Source organism: Monodon monoceros, unplaced genomic scaffold (assembly GCF_005190385.1).
Source record: "Monodon monoceros isolate NGI ecotype Baffin Bay Population unplaced genomic scaffold, NGI_Narwhal_1 Super_Scaffold_11, whole genome shotgun sequence".
Classification (NCBI taxonomy): Eukaryota; Metazoa; Chordata; class Mammalia; order Artiodactyla; family Monodontidae; genus Monodon; species Monodon monoceros.
The window spans coordinates 72,320,579-72,342,568 of NW_021703767.1; the positions used below are offsets into that span (position 1 = coordinate 72,320,579).

At 38.2% G+C, this 21,990-nt stretch overlaps 1 protein-coding gene across 14 annotated transcripts in view; it reads right to left on the reverse strand.

The window, feature by feature from the left end:
- Positions 1 to 11,292: 11,292 nt before the first annotated feature.
- DLG1 (discs large MAGUK scaffold protein 1) overlaps positions 11,293 to 21,990 on the reverse strand; it is a 284,649-nt gene continuing 273,951 nt past the window's right edge. For all 14 annotated transcript variants that reach the window (XM_029215162.1, XM_029215160.1, XM_029215159.1 and 11 more), the window contains 2 exons: positions 14,058 to 14,149; positions 11,293 to 13,135 (listed from right to left, as the gene is read on the reverse strand). In XM_029215162.1, coding sequence (XP_029070995.1) covers positions 13,029 to 13,135; positions 14,058 to 14,149 — 199 coding nt within the window. In that variant the 3' untranslated portion in view covers positions 11,293 to 13,028. The remainder of the gene's footprint in view (positions 13,136 to 14,057; positions 14,150 to 21,990) is intronic.

The following is a 21,990-nucleotide window of genomic DNA, read 5'->3' on the forward strand; positions in this document are numbered from 1 at the left end:
GTCAGTCCTTGAGCCTGCTCTGCTCTCTGGGGAAGGGAGCCCTGGGTCCTCCGATTGGGCCATGCAACTGTTGCTTATCACACCCTGAGATGATCTGTGGACATTACATGGGCTGGACTTTAGGAGACCTGAGCTGTACTCTTGTTATTACTGACTCACTGTGTGACCTTGGGCAAGTTCGTTCTCCTCTCTGGGCTTGTTTCCCCTGTAAAAGGCAGGTCATGATGGCTCTGATGTGCCATTCTTCTTCCCCCAATAGCTGTCTGCCCTGGAGAATCTGAGGGGGGCATGTTTGGTGGAAGCTGTTTTTTCATCCCCAGCTGGATCCATCCGAAGGAGGGGCACCTCTTTCTAATTTGCATGAATAGATAGTAGGTGGCCCTGGCAGAAGGGCTATGGCTTGTCCTAAGGGGATGGAATAAATAGGTGTCCTTAGCAAGCCTCAGCCCATGAGGATGAAGAGGCTCACTTTGTCACACTCAGGAACAACCAGAAGTTACTGGCAGGATTTGTGCTCATTAAGTCGTTCCTGTAGTAAAACTCCTGGTGACACCGATAAGGAGTCAAACAGCTACAAGCTAAGAGCTTGGGTGAGCTCTTTCACAACGGGTCCTTTCCCTATCTCTCAGGAGTCATTCCTCAACTGTGGCTCATCAGGGAACTAGCTGTTGCTGGGCTCCAGGGGCTTCTACATCAGGCCCATTTGCCTGGCCTTAGCATGGACATAGCTTTGTATTGATACCTGTGTGTAATGGGGAACTCTGCCTCAGCTTGAGCCTGGATCCTATTTCTGGGGTGCAGACATACCTGGGTGGAATAAGAGGAGTGGGTGGGATGCAGTGAGGGTAGTTTAACCCAGGAATAGCCTTATAGAGGGCAGAAGCACTGAGGATCGTTTGGTCCCCGTTCTGGACTCATACTGAGGTTAGAGGGAGAGTATAAAAAAATATAAGAACTGGTTTCACTAACACTTCCGTAAGATGTTGGGGCCTAAGCAACAATGCTTTGGGACCTCCTGACCCTATTCCATAATACGAAATACGGAGAGCTCTTCTCTACCAAAGACACAGCTCTGGTTCTCCAAGGATTTGGGAGCTTGCTTGTCATGGAACTCAGGAACAGTAGCAGATGCTATGGGGTGGAACACACTAAAGATAGCCTCTGGGGACTCAGAAAGAAGAGCGGGCCTTTGACAGGGAGCAGAGAACCTGTATTGGCAGATATGGGGGCTAATGAGACAGCAAGATGCGAACAATTCTTTTACCCAGAATCTTAGGAAAATTCGTATTTTTTCATTTCAACAAACCATAATTTGTATTTTTCTATTTCTATGGGTGTTCAGGCCTATGACTAAGAAAAAGTCCAGACAAATTTTATTCTGGGGGACACTTGGAAGGGCTGGTGTGCACAGAGGAATCAGGAATGGTGAACATTTGCAGCAGTAAATGTGTTATAAAAGGATATTACTGATGTCACTCCCCAAGTATTTGCTGTTTAATACGTCTGAATTCGTATATTGAGATCAATGGTAGGCATATTAAGCAAGTTTTGTGAATAAAAGCTTTTGCCTCTCTGAAAGTATTTTCCCTATGAAACTGGACTTAGGGGAAGCCCTGTGTATTTGGGCTACATGATATTCTATGTGTAAGCTTTTCAAAGGCAGATTCTCTGTACTCATCACAGGGCCTTGAATAGGGAGGATGATTTCTAAGTGTGAGCTATCAGGTTTGAGGACGTTACTACTCATTGTTAAGGTGTCTCGTACTGCTGGAGGGGGATGCTGAGAAGAGCCACAGAATTTGGGGACTAGGTCCCCAGAAGCTTTGTCTGAGCTGTTTCAGTGGCATGGCAAGGGCTGAGCCTTGGACAGGAGGCTGAACTCCACAAGAGCCTGGGTGGTGTCTTGTCTGCCATCATTCCCAATGTCTAGCATCATGTCTGGGATAAGTAGACACTCAATACATATTATTTAAGTGAAAAGTGGACAGTGTGTCTCTTTCAAGATATTTGGCTAGGAAAGGAAGAGAAGAAAGGAAGAGGGGTTGTTTTCAGGAGATTTGGGGTCAAGGGAAAGTTTTTATTGTATAGGAGAAATTTGATCATATAGTCAGAGCACAAGTAGCCCATGGAGGAAGGAGAATAACAGTACAGGAAAAGAGGGTAACGGAAGAAGATATGAGGAATAAGACCAGGAGGACAAGCAGAGGGTGATCTTCAAAGGAAAAGAGAAAATGCTTCTTCCTCAGAGATGGGTAAAATGAAGGGTGGAAAAGGCTCCACCAGGTGTCAGACCTGCATTCAAGGGTAGGTCTCTCATCCTGGAGCTCAGTTTATTATTTTAATGATCAAACCACAGAAGTTTTTTTTCCCCCTGAAAATTCTCCTTGCAGTCCAGACTTTAAAATTTAGAAGAAGATTAGAAGGCTCCAAGATTAACTCTGGAGATACAGGTTTAAAGCCATTAAGAAATCTCCATCTATTTCGTTGAATATAAGATTTAATCTGAGTGGAAACCAGTATAAAGGGAGGCTAAAGAATAAAATCAAGAAGACTATATTTGGCTCTGTCAATAAGACTTTCAAGAAATTATTCATACCCAGCTACTTCCGAGGAGGTTTCAGATGACTTATAATGAAAACATATGCACAAGAAAGATAAAATTTATACAAAAAATGTCACAAAGCATGTTCAGGGAGAGAGATTGTTATTCCAGGAACCAGAAAGGAAAGGACTATAATTAAACAAAAACTTTTACCTAATTTAGAGATTTATAGTCAGACCTTTTTATCCATTCTCATCCCCTACTCCATGCCCCCAACTCTACCAATTTGCAAATGAAGTCATTGCCAACACTTATACAAGTCTGTTTTCAGCCCATTAAAAACCACAGCAGTGAAGATGACCATGCTGTACAGAGGCTGGCAGGCTCTGGACAAGTAGAGGAGCTGTGTGCCCTGATCACCTGCCCTGGGCACTTCACTGGGGCAGAGGAATACAAGGTGAAGGCCACCTAATCTGTAAAGGCAGCACAGAGAGTGCAGGCTCAGTATTAAGTGGACACCCAATAAGTACTGCAGGAATTCAGGCATCAAGGGCTATAACTGGGAAGGCTTCTGTAGGAGGGATTTAGGGTGGGTCTTGAAGAGAGGTAGGGTCTTGATGAGGGGACTTGGGTGGGGAGGACACAACAATCAGCACAGTAAGAATCTGCATGACCACCAGCCACAAGACAAGCACTGCAGGGGATGTGTGACTAAAGATGACTGGGGAGGTAGGTGATTTATTGACCACATATTATGTTCCAGGAACTATATATGCAGGTCAATTGATTCGTTTGGATTTAGTACCCATGAAGGTCATGCAGGAGAGGAGATGCACAATGCAAGCTGCATCTTAGGAAAAGTCATCTGGTGGCTGACAGACTGGATTAGCAAGGAAGCAATTAGAGGTTGGGAGATGATTTAAGAGGCCACTGCAATAATTCAGGCCTGAGGGTGAGGGTGGGTTAAGGACCTGGATTACAGTGATGACAATGGAAATGACAGCAAGAAAAAATATGATGTTAAGGAAGAATCAATAGTATCTAGTGACTGGATATTTGAGGAAGAGAATGTCAAGCAGCACTAAAGTTAAAAACCTGGGTGATGGAAAGAATATTCTATTAAATACAACTATTATTAGCCACAGGGAGAAAAATAGTTAAAAGGTTAGTAAAGCTTTTTCCTAGTAAGGAAGTAGTGAGGAATGTCAGATAAACTAGATCTGAACCAAGTACTGAACTTTCAGAGAAAGAAATGGACCTATCATCAAGAGATATCCTTTCTAGTCTTAAATACCACTAGGGAAGTAGATATTTTTGTTCAAATGCCTCTCACAGGACTTAGAAAACCTTTCTGTAGAGATTTATAGTGTGGAACATATGGGACCTTTCTCTTGTTTTTAGCCCTCCCATCTGTGAGGTAAATGAACCTAATTTTATACATCCTAAAGAAAGATTACATCACTTGTTCTAATCTTTCCTTCCACCAGCAAATTCACTATATCTCGTTTCACATGCTAATTGCTTTGCACACTGACTTCTGTATAGTTTAAAAAAAAATCATTCTACTGTGGTTAAAAACTGTCCAAATGAAATTTGTCATTAACAGCTAAATAGCAGAAGTAGGGATGATTATATGCTCAAGTACTTTATTCCTACTTTGGGTAAACACCAAGTAGTTCCTAAGGTTTAGTCTAGAACCAGTTTAAAAGGCATGACCTAATTTTGTTTTGAAAACACACACATGAGAAATAAGTCATATTATGATAAGAATGGAAAAGACCAACAAGGCTGAGCGTGCCATCCGCATGCAAAAATGTTGAGGGTCAAACCAATCAATCGGGGCCCAGCTCTGGTTCAGATTCTTTGAGTACACTGCACTAGAATTAGATTTCTGTTAATCACATATTAGTAATAATTAAGATGCAGAGAGAAACTCACAGCCAACATCATTCTCAATGGTGAAAAACTGAAAGCATTTCCTCTAAGATCAGGAACAAGACAAGGATGTCCACTCTCACCATTATTATTCAACATAGTTTTGGAAGTTTTAGCCATGGCAATCAGAGAAGGAAAAGAAATAAAAGGAATCCAAATTGGAAAAGAAGTAGTAAAATGGTCATTGTTTGCGGATGACATGATACTATACATAGAGAATCCTAAAGATGCCACCAGAAAACTACTAGAGCTAATCAGTGAATTTGGTAAAGTAGCAGGATATAAAATTAATGCACAGAAATCTCTTGCATTCCTATACACTAACAACAAAAAATCAGAAAGGGAAATTGAGGAAACACTCTCATTTACCACTGCAACAGAAAGAATAAAATACCTAGGAATAAACCTACCTAAGAGGGCAAAAGACCTGTATGCAGAAAACTATAAGACACTGATGAAAGAAATCAAAGACAATACAAACAGATGGGGAGATATACCACGTTCTTGGATTGGAAGAATTAACATTGTGAAAATGACTATACTGCCCAAAGCAATCTACAAATTCAATGCAATCGCTATCAAATTACCAGTGGCATTTTTTCACAGAACTAGAACAAAAAATTTTACAATTTTGTATGGAAACACAAAAGACCCCGAACAGTGAAAGCAATCTTGAGAAAGAAAAATGGAGCTGGACGAATCAGGCTCCCTGACTCCAAACTATACTACAAATCTACAGTAATCAAGACAATGTGGTACTGGCACAAAAACAGGAACATAGGTCAATGGAACAGGATAGAAAGCCCAGAAATAAACCCACACACAAATGGTCACCTTATTTTTGACAAAGGAGGCAAGAATATACAATGGAGAAAAGACAGCCTCTTTCCCAGTGCTGGGAAAACTGGACAGCTACATGTAAAAGAATGAAATTAGAACACACCCTAACACCATACACAAAAATAAACTCAAAATGGATTAAAGACCTAAATGTAAGGCCAGGCACTATCAAACTCTTAGAGGAAAACATAGGCAGAACACTCTATGACATAAATCACAGCAAGATCCTTTATGACCCACCTCCTAGAGTAATGGAAATAAAAACAAAAATAAACAAATGGGACCTAATGAAACAAAAGCTTTTGCACAGCAAAGGAAACCATAAACAAGATGAAAAGACAACCCTCAGAATGGGAGAAAATATTTGCAAACAAAGCAACTGACAAAGGACTAATCTCCAAAATATACAAGCAGCTCATGCAGGTCAATATCGAAAAAACAAAGAACCCAATCCAAAAATGGGCAAAAGACCTAAACAGACAGTTCTCCAAAGTAGACATACAGATTGCCAATAAACACATGAAAAGACGCTCAACATCACTAATCATTAGAGAAATGCAAATCAAAACCACAATGAGGTATCACCTCACAGTGGTCAGAATGGCTATCAACAAAAAAATCTAGAAACATAAATGCTGGAGAGGGTGTGGAGAGAAAAAGGAACCCTCCTGCACTGTTGGTGGGAGTGTAAATTGATACAGCCACTATGGAGAACAGTATGGAGGGTCCTTAAAAAACTAAAAATAGAATCACCATATGACCCAGCAATCCCACTACTGGGCATATACCCTGAGAAAACCATAATTCAAAAAGAGACATATACCAGTGTTCATTGCAGCACTCTTTACAATAGCCAGGTCATGGAAGCAACCTAAATGTCCACTGACAGATGAATGGATAAAGATGTGGCACGTATATACAATGGAATATTACTCAGCCATAAAAAGGAACGGAACTGAGTTATTTGTAATGAGGTGGTTGGACCTCGAGTCTGTCATACAGAGTGAAGTAAGTCAGAAAGAGAAAGACAAATGGTGTATGCTAACACACATATATGGAATCTAAAAAAACGGTACTGATGAACCTAGTGGCAGGGCGGGAATAAAGACGCAGATGTAGAGAATGGACTTGAGGACACGGGGTGGGGGAGGGGAAGCTGGGATGAAGTGAGAGAGTAGCATTGACATATATACACTCCCAAATGTAAAATGGAAGGCTAGTGGGAAGCTGCTTCATAGCACATGGAGATCAGCTTCATGCTTTGTGACTACCTAGAGGGGTGGGATAGGGAGGGTGGGAAGGAGGCTCCAGAGGGAGGAGGTATGGGGATATATGTATACATATAGCTGATTCACTTTGTAGTACAGCAGAAACTAACACAACATTGTAAAGCAATTATACTCCAATAAAGTTATTTAAAAAGAAAAAAGATGCAGAGAGGTTACCACCTAAAGAAAATTGGTATTTTATTTTATTTTATTTATTTATTTTTTGCGGTACGCAGGCCTCTCACTGTTGTGGCCTCTTCCGTTGCGGAGCAACAGGCTCCGCACGCGCAGGCTCAGCGGCCATGGCTCACGGGCGCAGCCGCTCCGCTGCATGTGGGATCTTCCCGGACCGGGGCACGAACCCGTGTCCCCTGCATCGGCAGGCGGACCCTCAACCACTGCGCCACCAGGGAAGCCCGAAAATTGGTAGTTTAATAATTTAAAAAACTACAGTCCTTAGGGTGTTCAACAAACTAGATTTTCTTGAGATTAGGGCTGTCTCCACGGACTGTTTTCTGAATTATAAGTCTATTAGACAATTTCATGTTTGCCAAATAGCTCTTTTCATTTGTTGCTCAGACTACCTTCTTCTCACTACCGTCCTAAACAAACTACATTTCCCTTAGGACACTGAGAATCTGGCAACAGTAGCTGGCACATCCAGCTACTGAATCATCTGTTATTCCCGGGAATTTGAAATTCTACAAATCCTGAATTGCTTATTCTAGCAGTCTCCTACTTTAGGCACAAGTTTGTTCTGTAAACAGGCTCTCGGGATCTATTATTCTGCATTTAAAGTTTGTTTTAGGACGATAGGCTCCTGTGCAACTGCCAAAATGCATGGCTGCTCACGGCAGATAAAGGTGTGCGTGGGGAGGGCCTGCTGTGGCTGTCAGATTCAAGGCCCATTTCTGGCTTTGCTCCTTGTTCCTGCAGGCCTATGGTTGTAACGAAGTACAAAAGCATAGTGGGAAAAACTGGAGACAATCCCAAAGTCCTTCAATCAGTGAATGGATAAATGAATTGCAGCACATTCACAAATGGACTACTACTCAGAAGTGAAAATTAACCAACTATTGCAGCAAAAGGGATGAATCTCGGATGCATTTTGCTTAAGTGAACGAAGCCACACTCCAAATGCTACATACGATACAATTCCATTTATATGACATTCTGGGAAAGGCAAAACTAGTAGAGGCACTAAGGAAAGATCAGTGCTTGCCAGAAGCTGGGGTTTGGAGGGGGTATTGGCTACACAGAGGCAAGAATAAGAGAAATTTTGGGGATAATGGAACTCTTGTATTCTTGACTGCGGGGGTGGTTACAGAACTCCATGCATGTCTCAAAACCCATAGAATTGTACACCATTTTACTGTACATAACTAAGAAGTATATACAGTAAGAAAATGAGGATAGTGGTTTCCCTTGCAGCAGGAAGCAGTGACTGGGAGTGAGCTGAGGGGTACGGGTGCCTGCGGTGCTGGTCCCGTTCTGTTTTTTGAGCTTCACGCTGGTTATTACACACACAACACTGGTTTGTAAAAACTCACTGAGGTATATGTACACTTATAATAATGCATTTTACATATGTATGTTATACTTCAAGAAAAAGTAAACAAGAGAGAGGGTGAGAATTCCAGCCTTCACTGTCCTTCGGTCTCATCCCCCTAATTCTTCACGTATCTGTTTACTACTACTATAGGTGACAGAAACGGCTAGAAAAACCCTAGTGTGAAACTCTCCCTGGTAAGGTTTCGTACCTGTTCCTAAATGTCTCAAACAATAATACCAGGTTACCTGACCACCAATTCTGTTCACAATGCTGTTTAGAGGACCAGGATTTGTTTTGCCAGTTCTCAGGTAACCATATTTGGGGGTGGAATGGAGAAAGAGCTGGTAGTAGTAGGAAACGAATGAGAAACCAGTGAGTAAGTAGTGACTATTTTATTCTTAAATTGAAAGACAATGTATTTTATCTGGGCAATTTAAGTAATTTTTTCCAGACCTGTTTCTAGACTCTCAATAATTAATGTTCTGGAGAATCGCTAGGGACAGTAGGGTCTAACACTGTACAGAGATGTGAGAATGGCTTATGAAATCTTGATGTCTTCCAGTTCCATGTTTAAGGCTGAGTTACGGTAGGTCACAATCACAGCATCTTTGACAAAGAGTAGGAATCCTTAGAAGAAGAGATAACAAGATTATAGAGACTGAAGTGTAAATAATTTCTTAACTAAAAGTCTGTCAAAATTTCTCTATAGGGATAAAGAGTGGTGCACCATATTCTTCCTTCTCACTCTTCTGCAACCATAAACACACTCCAGAGCAAGAGGAAGAACAGATATTGAGAGTCAAGTATCAGATGCTGTGATTGGTGTTTTGTACACACTGCTCTATTTAATCCTTATTAATAGTCCTGCAAGGTAGTCAATCAAATCTCATTTAAAATACGGCAAGGGACTTCCCTGGTGGTGCAGTGGTTAAGAATCCTCCTGCCAATGCAGGGGACACAGGTTCAAGCCCTGGTCCGGGAAGATCCCACATGCTGCGGAGCAACTAAGGCCGTGTGCCACAACTACTGAGCCTTCGCTCTAGAGCCCGCAAGCCACAACTTCTGAGCCTGCATGCCACAACTACTGAAGCCTGCGCACCACAACGAAGAGTAGCCCCCGCTTGCTGCAACTAGAGAAAGCCCGCGCAGAGCAACGAAGACCCAACGCAGCCAAAAATAAATAAATAATATAATAAAATACGGCAAAATGAAGTCTCAAGTTAATCTATACAAGGGGAGTTGGAACAATTCCAGGCTTCTGATTCCAAGGAAAAGGGAATTAACTTTTAGGGTGCCCCCTTTATTTGTAATCTTACTGATTCTCAAAATATCTCCGTTTTACAGAGAAACAGAAAAAGGGATGACATGACTTGCCCAGCTAACGTTGCATAACCAGTAAGTGGTAAAGCTGGCATTCAAATCAAGTCATTCCATAGCCCACATTCTTCACATTATAGAACTCTGCTGCCAAAACCAAGGAGAGCTATGTTGTGCAATTCTGGAGGGAGATCGATGGAATCTTCAACATCGGACTGAACCAGATAATCTAAATTTGGATCAGAAAAGTGACATTTGTGTTTTTCCCTGATATCTTTCAAATCCGACCACCTCAATAAAATCTCTTAATTTCACTAATATTTACTTTCTTTCAGTCAATAATTCACATCCCGAGGGACTGAAGAGCCCACTAAATTCAGCTCACAGCAAGGGAGGAAAAGTAACTGGAATGGTGGAAAAACTACTGTTCCAGGAGCCAGGAGTTAAAGGCTCTAATCCTGGCTCTGTTCCTGGTTGCAGTGCAACTTTGATTAGGACACAGGGATCTCTGGGCTTCTGTTTCACCACCTGTAAATTAAGAGTATTCAAGGCAGAATCTTAGAAGGTAGCTGTTTAGTACTTTAGAAAACAAATTTTCCTCATTAGTAAAGTCCCCAAATTGCCAAGTTTGGAGTTTAAATACTGTGTGGTGGTTCAGCAGGTATTTGCTGACCAGAGTGTATTCTGCTAGAATGAGCCCCCCTTCAAGCTCGCTCCCATCATTTTTTGAAGAGCCCTGAGCAGATGTGGAATAGGAAAGCAACCAAAGACGTGTAGTCACATTTAAGAGGCATTTTTATTTTTGCCGAATTAAGGGTATTAAGAAGCATATTAAAAATATGGAATATTTCATAAAACATTCAAAATAGTATTATTCCCTGTGTATTAGAATAGTGGACTTTCCCCCCTAATGAATAGTGTTCCATTTTTGGTTCTAAAGAGTTTCTTTCCTTGTATGTCACTATGACAGGGCTGGGCTGACTTGTTTCCCAGAAACAGTCCTTCCAGCTGCGATGGGAATGACTTGTTCTGTGGGTCTGTCCTTACTTACTATGAGACTCTGGGTAAGGACCTTCATCTAAGTCTATCTTTATCTGTAAAGGGGCAGTAGCATAACATAATTTAAGTCATAGTGCCTTCCACAGTAGGGGCTGAAAAATGAGGCAGCATAACAGTATATTAGAAAGAACTTGGGGCAGAGAAACTTCGATACCAATACCCAGCACTGTCATTTACTAGCTAAGTAATCTTGGCCAAGAGATTCTGCTTAAGCCTTATAGTGCAGCCAGTAATTCTTATCTTCTTTTGAAAAATTAAATGATACTAAAGTGTCTGTTGCATAGTAGTACTAAACAATTAGTACTTTTATTAATAATTCTATACAATCTAGAAAGGTGCACAAAAGTATCTTCTTACAAAAAATCACTTAACAAGGACATTCAGAAAGCAATGTAATATACATTTTAACACATAAATGGTGTCATTTTATAACCTCTTGATATTTTACAACATTCGACCAGTAAATACTTCAAAATGGTTTATGCTGGGGTCCTGCTATAAGGTGATTTCTGAGGCTCTTGAGATCATTTTACAATAGTTTTCTTCTAATCTATTTATGTTTGGAAACAACTTACTATATTAGCATGTAACAGCTGTGGTATATATTACAATGTGTTAACATATTCAATTCCAAAACCTACAGAAGAAATATGATTAGGTTGCCTAATGATTCTTGAATTCAGTTTACAAATCATGTGATGCCCCAAATTGTTCCAAGAAAATGCTAGCTTGTAGAATAATTTTTTCTTTCAGAATACAAGACACATTTAACATACAGATTTTACAATAAAGTTTATTAGCTGTTCTCCTCTTTCTCATAAATGGAATGGATAATGTTGATAATTCTTTACAAACCAGTACTCATTTGTTTAAGAAACTGTAATGAGGAGGTTGTCAAAAACACATATTTAATAAACTCCAAAAAAGCAATGGGAAGCCAAACAGTATTATTAATATAAAAGACCAGAGAAATTGATTTCTGAAATTGTTATCTACTTTTCACTAAAATTTCTTAATTGCTCACCATGAAGATCTGTGCAACTCTACTGCAGAGCAGCTACAAGAGATGAAACGTGTACAGTCTGAGGGGAAAACACTCATACACATGAGGTTTTTGCCTGTTTGCCTATTAATGAAAGGAGAACTGGAAAGAGGTGGAGACCAAATCCAAACCCAATGACAAGAACAACGGGAACAACACCCAACCCCCCGTGAAAAAAAAAACCCACAAAAAACCAACCAGGAACCATTTGAAAACTTTTATAGAAAAGAGGAGAACATGCCCATGTTTTTATGTATAATCTAATTTCCCTAAGGGCTTCTTTCCACAACCACCATCCTCCTGTTTTCACTTCACACGATTAAGGAAGATAAAGTCCAATCAATTAATATTTAACTTAAAACCAAACCAAGAGAGTAGGTGGCAAAAGAAAAAAAATATATTTTAAATATACATATATATGTTTGTGTGTGTGCAACTATGTGAAGAAAATAATTCCCATAGTTACAGAGTTTAAAGAAAGTTATATATATATTTATATATATATATTTTATTATAACAAAATAGTCAGTTATTGTGGGTAAAATATTCATTAAAATCTGACCCCTAAGAATGCATTTAAAATTTTGGACTATGAATTGGACTCCTTTCCCACTGCCATAATGATTACACCGTCACTGTAATGTTTGTTTTGTATTTATGTCTATGAAATTTTCTCAACCTTATGTGTAAAAGGTAAACTCCCCTAGCACCTAAACATGGCCTCAATTCAGAAAATGTGATGATCATTATGTATGAACTTCTGTAAGACACTATAAATAGTGTTGCACAAGTAGATTAAAAACATTTAGACATTGTTATTCCTAGCAAATCTACTGGGAGGAAAAAAAAAAACTTCAAACAATAAAAGACTTTAAGAAGATATGAATATCCCTTGTGAAATTATTAAAGTTAACTCAGATATTAATTTTGAAATTAAAAAACATATTTTCCTTATTTGTCTGTAATGAAATATTTGCTTTGATAACAGAAGTCAATTGAGAAAAGGACTTGAGAGCTAATATGTTGGCCAAACCATGCTATTAAAGTTAAGCGTGCATTGTTGCTCAAAGTTTACTAAATCATTGATTAAAACCACTTTTCTTTCATTTATATTGAAATTTGGAAAGAATGTATATAAAGCTTCTCTGAAAATCTCTTAAAGTTACTTTCCCTTAAACATTAAGGAATTTTACCACAATTTCCCCGTCTCCCCAAATCCTATTAATAGCTGGTCAGGCCATTCCATCTTCATTTGTGAAAAATGGCCACAAACCAATAGTGAGATAAAATAATACAGATGTTACAACTTGAAGGAGACACTAAGATGTCAAAAATAAGTGCAACTGCAGACCATGATGAGTGGGATATGATTCAACATGGAAGAAGTATTGAAGACAGACTCCAGAAGGAAAGGGCAAAGAAGTGTCAGAGAAAATGAGACTGTGGAAAAGAGAAACAGAGAAACATCAGTCCTCATAACTTTTCTTTTGCTGGAACCCAGATGTAAGGACCAGACTGTTCTTCTATGATCTGCTTCACTTGGTTGTAAATGTCTTCCAGCGTATCTCCCTGTATAATAGCTGTAATGATAGAAACAAAATCAGAAACCTCCATTAAAATTGTCTATCTTCACCATTACAATTGTTGGTAAGACAGCAGAAGCTATATCTTAGAAATACTCATTCAGGAAGAGATACCATCTATGTATTGTTTGCTTAGAAAGGGCTCATTTCATGAATTTTCTTATTTTTAAAATAGAAAAAAATTTATTTTAAAAATTTATCAGAAAGCAAGATTTGGTGATTTTTTACTTTGTTTTGTGTATTTGGGAAATAGACACTGAAGTAATTAGAGGCAAAAGAGCATTTGTCTGCAACTTACTCTTAAATGTTTCAGTAAAATTATAAATGTGGTAAAATGTTAACATTTGTGGAATACAGGTATATGAGAATTGCTGGTACTATTCTTGTGATTTTTCTGTAAGTCTGAAATTATTAAAAATCCTTAAAAACACACACACACACACACGGGTTACAACACCATGACACTTAATGGTACTTAATATGAACACCAAATATAAGCTAATCATTATTTCAAACAAACAACAAACAACAACAAAAACCTGTCCAAAGATACCTAAGGAATAATTTAAAGAATAAAATGAATTTGGGAATTGCTACCTATTCTTCTCTTTTTAAACAAATAATATCTTAAAATAGATCAAAATTTATAAAGAATAAGAGAAAAGTCAGTTTCATTGAAGAAGTCAAGTCTGAATGTTTTCCTCTGTACACGCTATCCTCATCGACAACCTAAGAAACACTAAATTTCAAGATTCCTCATCACTGCAACCTAGATTAGATGAATTATTCTGGAACTTATAGCACTTATTATTACTACTGGTAAATGTGGGCATAGTTCAAAATCCATTTCAATGGGTGAGTTCATATGGCTCCAAAGCAAAATTCTACCATAAAGGGCACTGCTACACATCATGCCAACCTGTGAAATGTTCAGTAAATTCTTGTTCCAGTTTCATGGCTCTCTCAAACGTCTTTCTGGCTTGTTCTTCCGTCAGACGCTTATTCATTTCCCTATACAAATAAATTTAGAAATTAGTAATTACTACATCATAATACTTTTGAAAAAGGATGGCAAAGGAGAGAAGACATATAAAATCATGAAAAGTTGAGCTCTGTCGAGAATCTTAATGTCATTAAAAACTACATCCAGTCACTGACTATGTAGCTTTTTACTTGGAATGACAGAAGGGTTTCAACACATTTTTGCAGTAGTTCAAGACAGCCTAAAAAACTAAGCATTAATTTGACAGTTTTGACTTCGATGAAAATTTCATATTAAAATATGACTTACAGATCTACTTACCAATTTATAGATAGTAAAGGGGATACATGAACACATTAAATAATACCATGAGAAGGCAATCAGCAAAATATAGTCTGGGGAAAACTGCAGAATAAATGAGTTGGTTTCTTCAACAAATAAACAGAAAAAAGAGAAGATATGAAGGGAGAATCTGTAGATCAAAAGACTTAACAACCAACTGTCACAAACAGACCTTGTTTGGAACTTGATTCAAACAAATTGAAAAAAATTAAACAAAACTTATGAATCAAGAAAACATGAACTGATGATATCAAGGAATTACTGTTTTAGTGTGACATAGTGATTTTTTTTCTTCTTTATGCTTGTTCATATTGCTTGGACCTTCTACAATGTGTACGTATTTTTTTTATACAGCAGGTTCTTATTAGTTATCCATTTTATACATATCAATATATATATGTTTTAGTGTGACATCACAGTGATGTTTTGTAATCAAGAATTTTATCTTTCAAATATATACAAAGATGTACGGATGAGATCATATAATGTCTGGGGTTTGTTTCAAAATAATCTGGAGTGGAGGGGTAAGGAGGTGGGGGGATAGATGAAACGAGATTGGTCACAGTTGATAATTAATGTTACAGCTGGATGATGGATAAATGGAAGTTTGCTCCCAACTTAAGAGGAAAAGCTTTCAATGTTTCATCATCAAATATGATGTTTGCTTTGTAGATGACCTTCATCAGATTAAGGAAATTCCCTTCTATTCATAGTTTACAAAATATTTTTGTCATGAATAGATGTTAATTTTATCAAATGCTTTTTCTGCATTTATTAAAATGATATTTTTTTATACTAAAAGCTGTTTTTTTTTTTTTTTTTTTTTGGCTGTGCCGTGAGGCTTGCGGAATCTTAGTTCCTCAACCAGGGACTGAACTTGGGCCATCACAGTGAAAGTCCCGAGTCCTAACCACTGGACTGCCAGGGAATTCCCCATAAAATCTGTTAATGCGGTACACTACACTGATTTTTTAAAAAATTGAAGTATAGTTGATTTACCATGTTGTTAGTTTCAGGTGTACAGCAAAGTGTTTCTGTTATATACGTATCTATTCTTTTCATATATATATATTCTTTTTCAGATTCTCTTCCATTATAAGTTATACAAGATACTGAATATAGTTCCCTGTGCTATATAGTAGGTCCTTGGTGTTTATCCATTTTATGTATAGTAGTGTATATCTGTTAATCCCAAACTCCTACTTCATCCCTCCCCGTCCCCTTTGGTAATCACGTTTGTTTTCTATGTCTGCGAGTCTTACACTACACTGATCTTTAAAAATTACTTTAAAAATTGTGGTAAAATATACACAATATAAAAGTTACCATTTTAGCCATTTTAAAGTATACACTTCAGTGGCATTAGTACCTATGCAAGCATCACCACCATCCATCCCTATAATTCATTTCATCTGGTAAAACCAAAACTCTATACCTATTAAAAATAACTGCACTCTTGCCTCCCCCTGGCCCCTGGCAACCATCATTCTTTCTGTCTCTATAATTCTGACTACTCTAGGTGCCTCATATAAGTGGAATCATACAGTATTTGTCTTTTTGTGACTGACTTACTTCACTTAGCATACTGTCTGCAAGGTTCATCCATGTTGTAACACATTGCAGAATTTCCTTCCTTTCTGTGCATATACTATATTTTGCTTAACCATTCATCTGTCGATGGACATTGAGTTTCTTCCATGTTTCAGCTATTGTGAATAATGATAACATGAACATGGGTGTACAAATATCTCTTTAAGACCTTGTTTTCAATACTTTTGGGTCCATACTCAGAGGTGGAATTGCAGGATCATATAGTAATTATGATTTTTAGTATTTTGAGGAAGTGCCATAACTATTTTCCACAGCAACTGTACCATTTTACATTCCCACCAACAGTACACAAGAATTCCAGTTTTTCCACATCCTTGGCAGCAATTATTTTCTGTTTTTTTGACAGTAGCCATCCTAATGGGTGTGAGGTGGTATGTCATTGTAGTTTTGATTTGCATTTCCCTAGTGATTAGTGATGATGGGTATCTATTCACGTGCTTATTGGCCATTTGTTTATCTTCTTTGGAGAAATGTCTATTCAAGTCTTGTGTCCATTTTTGAATCAAGTTTTTTGTTGTTGTTGAGTTTTAGTTTTCTATATATTCTGGATATTAATCTGTTATCAGACATATGACTTACAGATACTTTCTCCCATTCTGTGGGTTGCCTTTTTATTCTGTGGATAATGTCGTTTGATATAAAAAGTTTTAAAATATTCACAAAGTCTAACCTTCCTTTTTTTCTTTTGTTACCTGTGTCTTTGGTGCCATATCTAAGAAATCACTGCCAAATCCAGTGTTACGAAGCTTTTGTCCTATGTTTCCTTCTAAGAGTTTTACTGTCTTACATTTAGGTCCCTGATCCATTTTTAGTTGACTTTTGTATGTGGTGTTAGGTAAGGATCCAACTTCATTCTTCTGTATGTGGATATGCAGTTTTCCTAGCACCATTTGTTGAACAGACTGTCCTTTCCTCATTGAATGGTCTTGCATCCTTGTCAAAAATCAACTGACCATTTCTTCCCCCTGGTCTTTTATCTCTGTTGTTATGCCAGTACCACAGCATTTTGATTTCTGTAGTTTGCAATAAAATTTGAAATCAGGAAGTATGAGTCTTCCATTTTTTTGTTCTTTTTTAAAGATTGTTTTCGCTATTTGGGGGTTCCTTGAGATTCTATATGAATTTTAGTATGGATTTTTCTATTTTTGCAAAAATGTCATTGGGATTTTGATAGGCATTGCATTGAATGTGTAGGTCACTTTGGGTGGTACTGACATTTTAACAATATTAAGTGTTCCAATCCATGAACATGGAATGTGTTTCTACTTATTTATATCCTAATTTCTTTCAGCAATGTTCTATAGTTTTTTTTTTTTGTGGTACGCGGGCCTCTCACTGTTGTGGCCTCCCCCGTTGTGGAGCACAGGCTCTGGACGCGCAGGCTCAGTGGCCATGGCTCACGGGCCCAGCCACTCCGCGGCATGTGGGATCTTCCCGGACCGGGGCACGAACCCGTGTCCCCTGCACCGGCAGGCGGACTCTCAACCACTGCGCCACCAGGGAAGCCCTGTTCTACAGTTTTCATTGTACAAGTCTTTCACCTACTTGGTTAATTCCTAAGTATTTTATTCTTTTTGATGCTATTGTAAATAAAATTGTTTTTGTAACTTCCTTTTGAGACTGTTCATTGTTTATGTATGGAAATGTAACTGATTTTTGTATGTTGACTTTGCATACTTCTACTTTGCTGAATTTATTAGTTCTAATGGCTTTTTTGTGGAGCCTTTATGGTTTTCTACAGATAAGATCATATCATCTGCAAACAGAGATAATTTTGCTTCTTCCTTACCAATTTGGATGGCTTTTATTTTCTTGCTTAATTCCTCTGGATACAACTTCTAGTTCTACATTAAATAGAAGAGGTGAAAGCAGGCATCCTTGCCTTATTCCTGATCTTAGAAGAAAAGCCTTCAGTCTTTCACCATTGAGAATGATGTTTGCTGTCAGTTTTTCATAAATGGCTTTTATTATGTTGAGATAGTTTCCTTCTATTCTTATTTTGTTGAATGTTTTTATCATGAAAGGGTGCTGAATACTGTCAAATGCTTTTTCTACATCAGTTGATGATCATGTGATTTCCCCCTTCATTTTGTTGATGTGGTTTATTACAATGATCCATTTTCATATGTTGAAACATCCTTGCATTCCAGGAATAAATCCCACTTGCTCATGGTGTATAATCCTCTTAATATGTTGGTGAATTGTTTGCTAATATTTTGTTGAGGATTTTAACATCAATGTTAATAAGGGATATTGGTCTACAGTTTTCTTGTGGTTTTTTTTTTTTTTTTTTAAAGAAGATGTTGGGGGTAGGAGTTTATTAATTAATTAATTTATTTTTGCCGTGTTGGGTCTTTGCTTCTGTGCCAGGGCTTTCTCTAGTTGTGGCAAGCGGGGCCACTCTTCATCGCACTGTGCGGGCCTCTCACTATCGCGGCCTCTCTTGTTGCAGAGCACAGGCTCCAGACGCGCAGGCTCAGTAGTTGTGGCTCATGGGCCTAGTTGCTCCGTGGCATGTGGGATCCTCCCAGACCAGGGCTCAAACCCGTGTCTCCTGCATTAGCAGACAGATCCTCAACCACTGCGCCACCAGGGAAGCCCTTCTTGTAGTTTCTTTGTATGGCTTTCGTATCAGGGTAATGCTGGTCACACAGAATGAGTTAGGAGGGATTGGCATTAGTTCTTCTTTTAAATGTTTGTTATAATTCACCAGGGAAGCCATCAGATCCAGAGCATTTCTTTGTTGGGAGTTTCTGACTACTGATTCAATTTTCTTAATATAGGGTGTATAAGTTATATGTATACAAAACTTACTATAGTTACAGGTATATTCAGATTTTCTATTTCTTTGTGATTTAGTCTTGGTAGGTTTTATGTTTCTAGCAATTTGTCCACCTAGGTTACCCATATTTTTGGTGCCCAATTGTTCATAATACTCTCAGAATCCTTTTTATTTCTGTATAATCAGCAGTAATGTCCCTACGTTCATTTCAGAGTTTAGTTTCAGTCTTATTTTGCCTTAGTCTGTCTGCCTAAAGGTTTGTCATTTTTCTTGATCTTTTTGAAGAATCAACTTTTGTGGCCTAACATATGGTCTACCCTGGCAAATGTCCCATGTGCACTTGAGAAGAACGTGTATTCTGTTATTACTGGCTAGAGTGTTCTGCATATGTCTGTTACGTCCATGTGGTTTACTGTGTTGTTTAAGCCCTCTATTTCCTTATGTATCTTCTGTCTGGTTGTTCTATCCATTATTTTGAGTGGGGTACTGAAGTCTCCAACTATTATTGTAGAGCTGTTTCTCCCTTCAGTTGTGTCAGTTTTTCCTTCATATATTTTGATGATGTGTTATTAGGTACATAACTGTTTATGATTGTTATATCTTCTTGCCATATTGAAACCTTAATTAATATACAATGTCCTTCTTGTCATATATAACCTTTTTTGACTTAAAGTCTACTTTGTCTGATATTGGTATAGCTACTCCTGATCTCTTTTTGGTTACTATTTGAATAGAATATCTCTTTTACTTTCTCAACTTGTTTGTGTCTTTGGATTGCATGTGTTTTATCCAGTCTGCCCATCTTTGTCTTTTGATTGGAGAGTTTAGTCCACTTACATAAATTACTGGAAATAAGGACTTCCGTATGTGATAATTCACTTCTCTCTTGCTGCTTTCAAAATTCTGTCTCTTGATAGTTTGATTAAAATGTGTTTCAATGTGGGTCTCTTTGAGTTCATTTTACTTAAAGATTGTTGAGCTTTTTGGATGTTTATATTCATGTCTCTCATCAAGTTTGGGAAGATTTCAGCCATTATTTTTTCAAATATTCTCTCTGTCTTTTCTCTCTTTCTTCTAATACTGGGACTCCCAGATGCATATGTTCTTCCGATTGATGGTATCCCACAGGTTCCTTAGGATCTGTTCACTTTTCTTCAGTCTTTTCTTTCTGTTCATAGCCTTGATAATTTCCATTCTTCAAGTTTGAGGAATCTTTGTTCCTGCCTGCTCAAATCTGTGTTTGAATCCCTCTTTGAATGAAATTTTCATTCAAAAATTTGAATGAAATTTTTCATTTCAGTTTTTGTACTTTTCAGCTCCAGAATTTCCTTTTGGTTTCTTACCTCTTTATTGATGTTTCCATTTGGTTCACACATTGTTTCCTTGACTTTTTCCACATCTTCTTTGAGTTTGCTGAGAAACTTTAAGACAGCTGTCTTAAAGTCTTTGTCTAGTATATCTGCCATTAGGTCTTTTTCAGGGACAGTTTCTATTGATTTATTTTTTCCCTTTGAATAGGCCATACTTTCTTGTTTCTTTGTATGCCTTATAAATTTCTGTTGAATACTGGACATTGGAATCTTATAATGTGATAACGCTAGAGGTAAAAATTCTCCTTCCTTTAGGGTTTTTTGTTTTAAATTGTTATAGGATGTCTCCATGCCAGGGATTAGCCTGAGGTATACACGTAAGGTCTTCTCAGATATTTTCTGAGCCTGTGCCTTTCCCTGGGCCTGTGTGTTGACTTTCTGAATACTCCTGTATATGTGAACGTCCTAGTCTGGCTCCCAAATGGGAAAAAGAAAACGTAAAAGAGGGGGAAAAAAGGCACCAGCTCCTTAACTCTCTAGAAGTCACTTCAGCCTGAGAGGTGGGGCCCTGCAACAGTGGCAGTGGGGTTTGCAACAATGGCTTCCTGCTTCTGTGTCTGCACCTCCACAATTAGAAGCAGGAATCAGCTATCTGAGCACAGATTCCCCAGTGTTTGGAGGACAAGGTCCTTATTCCCCACCTTGGCTCCACAAACTTTATGTAAGCTGCTCGAGGAATGAGTGCATGGCTACCTGCTAGGGGGCTGAAGGTGGGGAAATGGGTAGCTGCTACCGTGGTAAGAGGTGAAATAAATCAAATTTGACCGTTCAAACCATCCCCTAGAAGCTGCAAGCCTTCAATGAATTCCTGAGTTCCAAAATACAGTTGACCCTTGAACAATGTCAGGGTTAGGGGTGCCAACCAACCCTCCATGCAGTTGAAAATCCATGTATAACTTAACAGTCGGCCCTCCATATGCTTGGTTCCTCTGTATCCATGGTTCCGCATCCACAATCAACTGCAGATTGAGTAGTACTGAAATATTTACTACTGAAAAAAAATCCATGTTTAAGTAGACCCATGCAGTTCAAACCTGCGATGTTCAAGGGTCAACATCAGACAGATTCTGCAAGTCCAACTGTTGTCTAGGTGGGGAGATAGATTCCTGGTGCTTCCTACTCCATCTTCTCTCTACCTCTATCACTGATTAATCTTAAATGTTAACCTAGCCTCGCATTCCTTAAATAAACCCAACTTGGCTGTTGTATTTTATCTTACTAAAAAAATTGTTGGATTCAAATTGCTCATATTTTGGTAAGGATTTCTGTATCTATATTCATGGTAAGACTGGTTTGTCACTTTCATTTCCTGTGAAATCTTTCACAGGTTTTGGTATTAAATTAATGCCCATAAAATTAGTTGAAGAATCTTTATAAGACTGGTAATACTTCTTAGCTTTTGATAGAATTCAGTAAGTCCTTTTGGCTCTTTTATTTGTGGGAAGGCTTTTCATAACAAAGTCAAGTTCTTTAGGAGTACAGGTCTAGATTTTCTATTTCTTTTTTTCCTTTTCTATTTCTTCAGATTTTTTTAAAGCATAACTTTCAAACATAGAACAGAAATATCATAAATATATATCTTGATGAGTTTTCAGCAACTTACGCTTACCTGTATATCTGGTACCTAGACTGAGATAGAGAACATTACATCAGCACCTAAGAATCTGGGTGTCTTCACTCCAGTCACCAACCTACCCTCAAAGAGTAACCTGTATTTGATTTCTATAAGCAATGATTAAATTTGGGATCACGGAGTATATATACT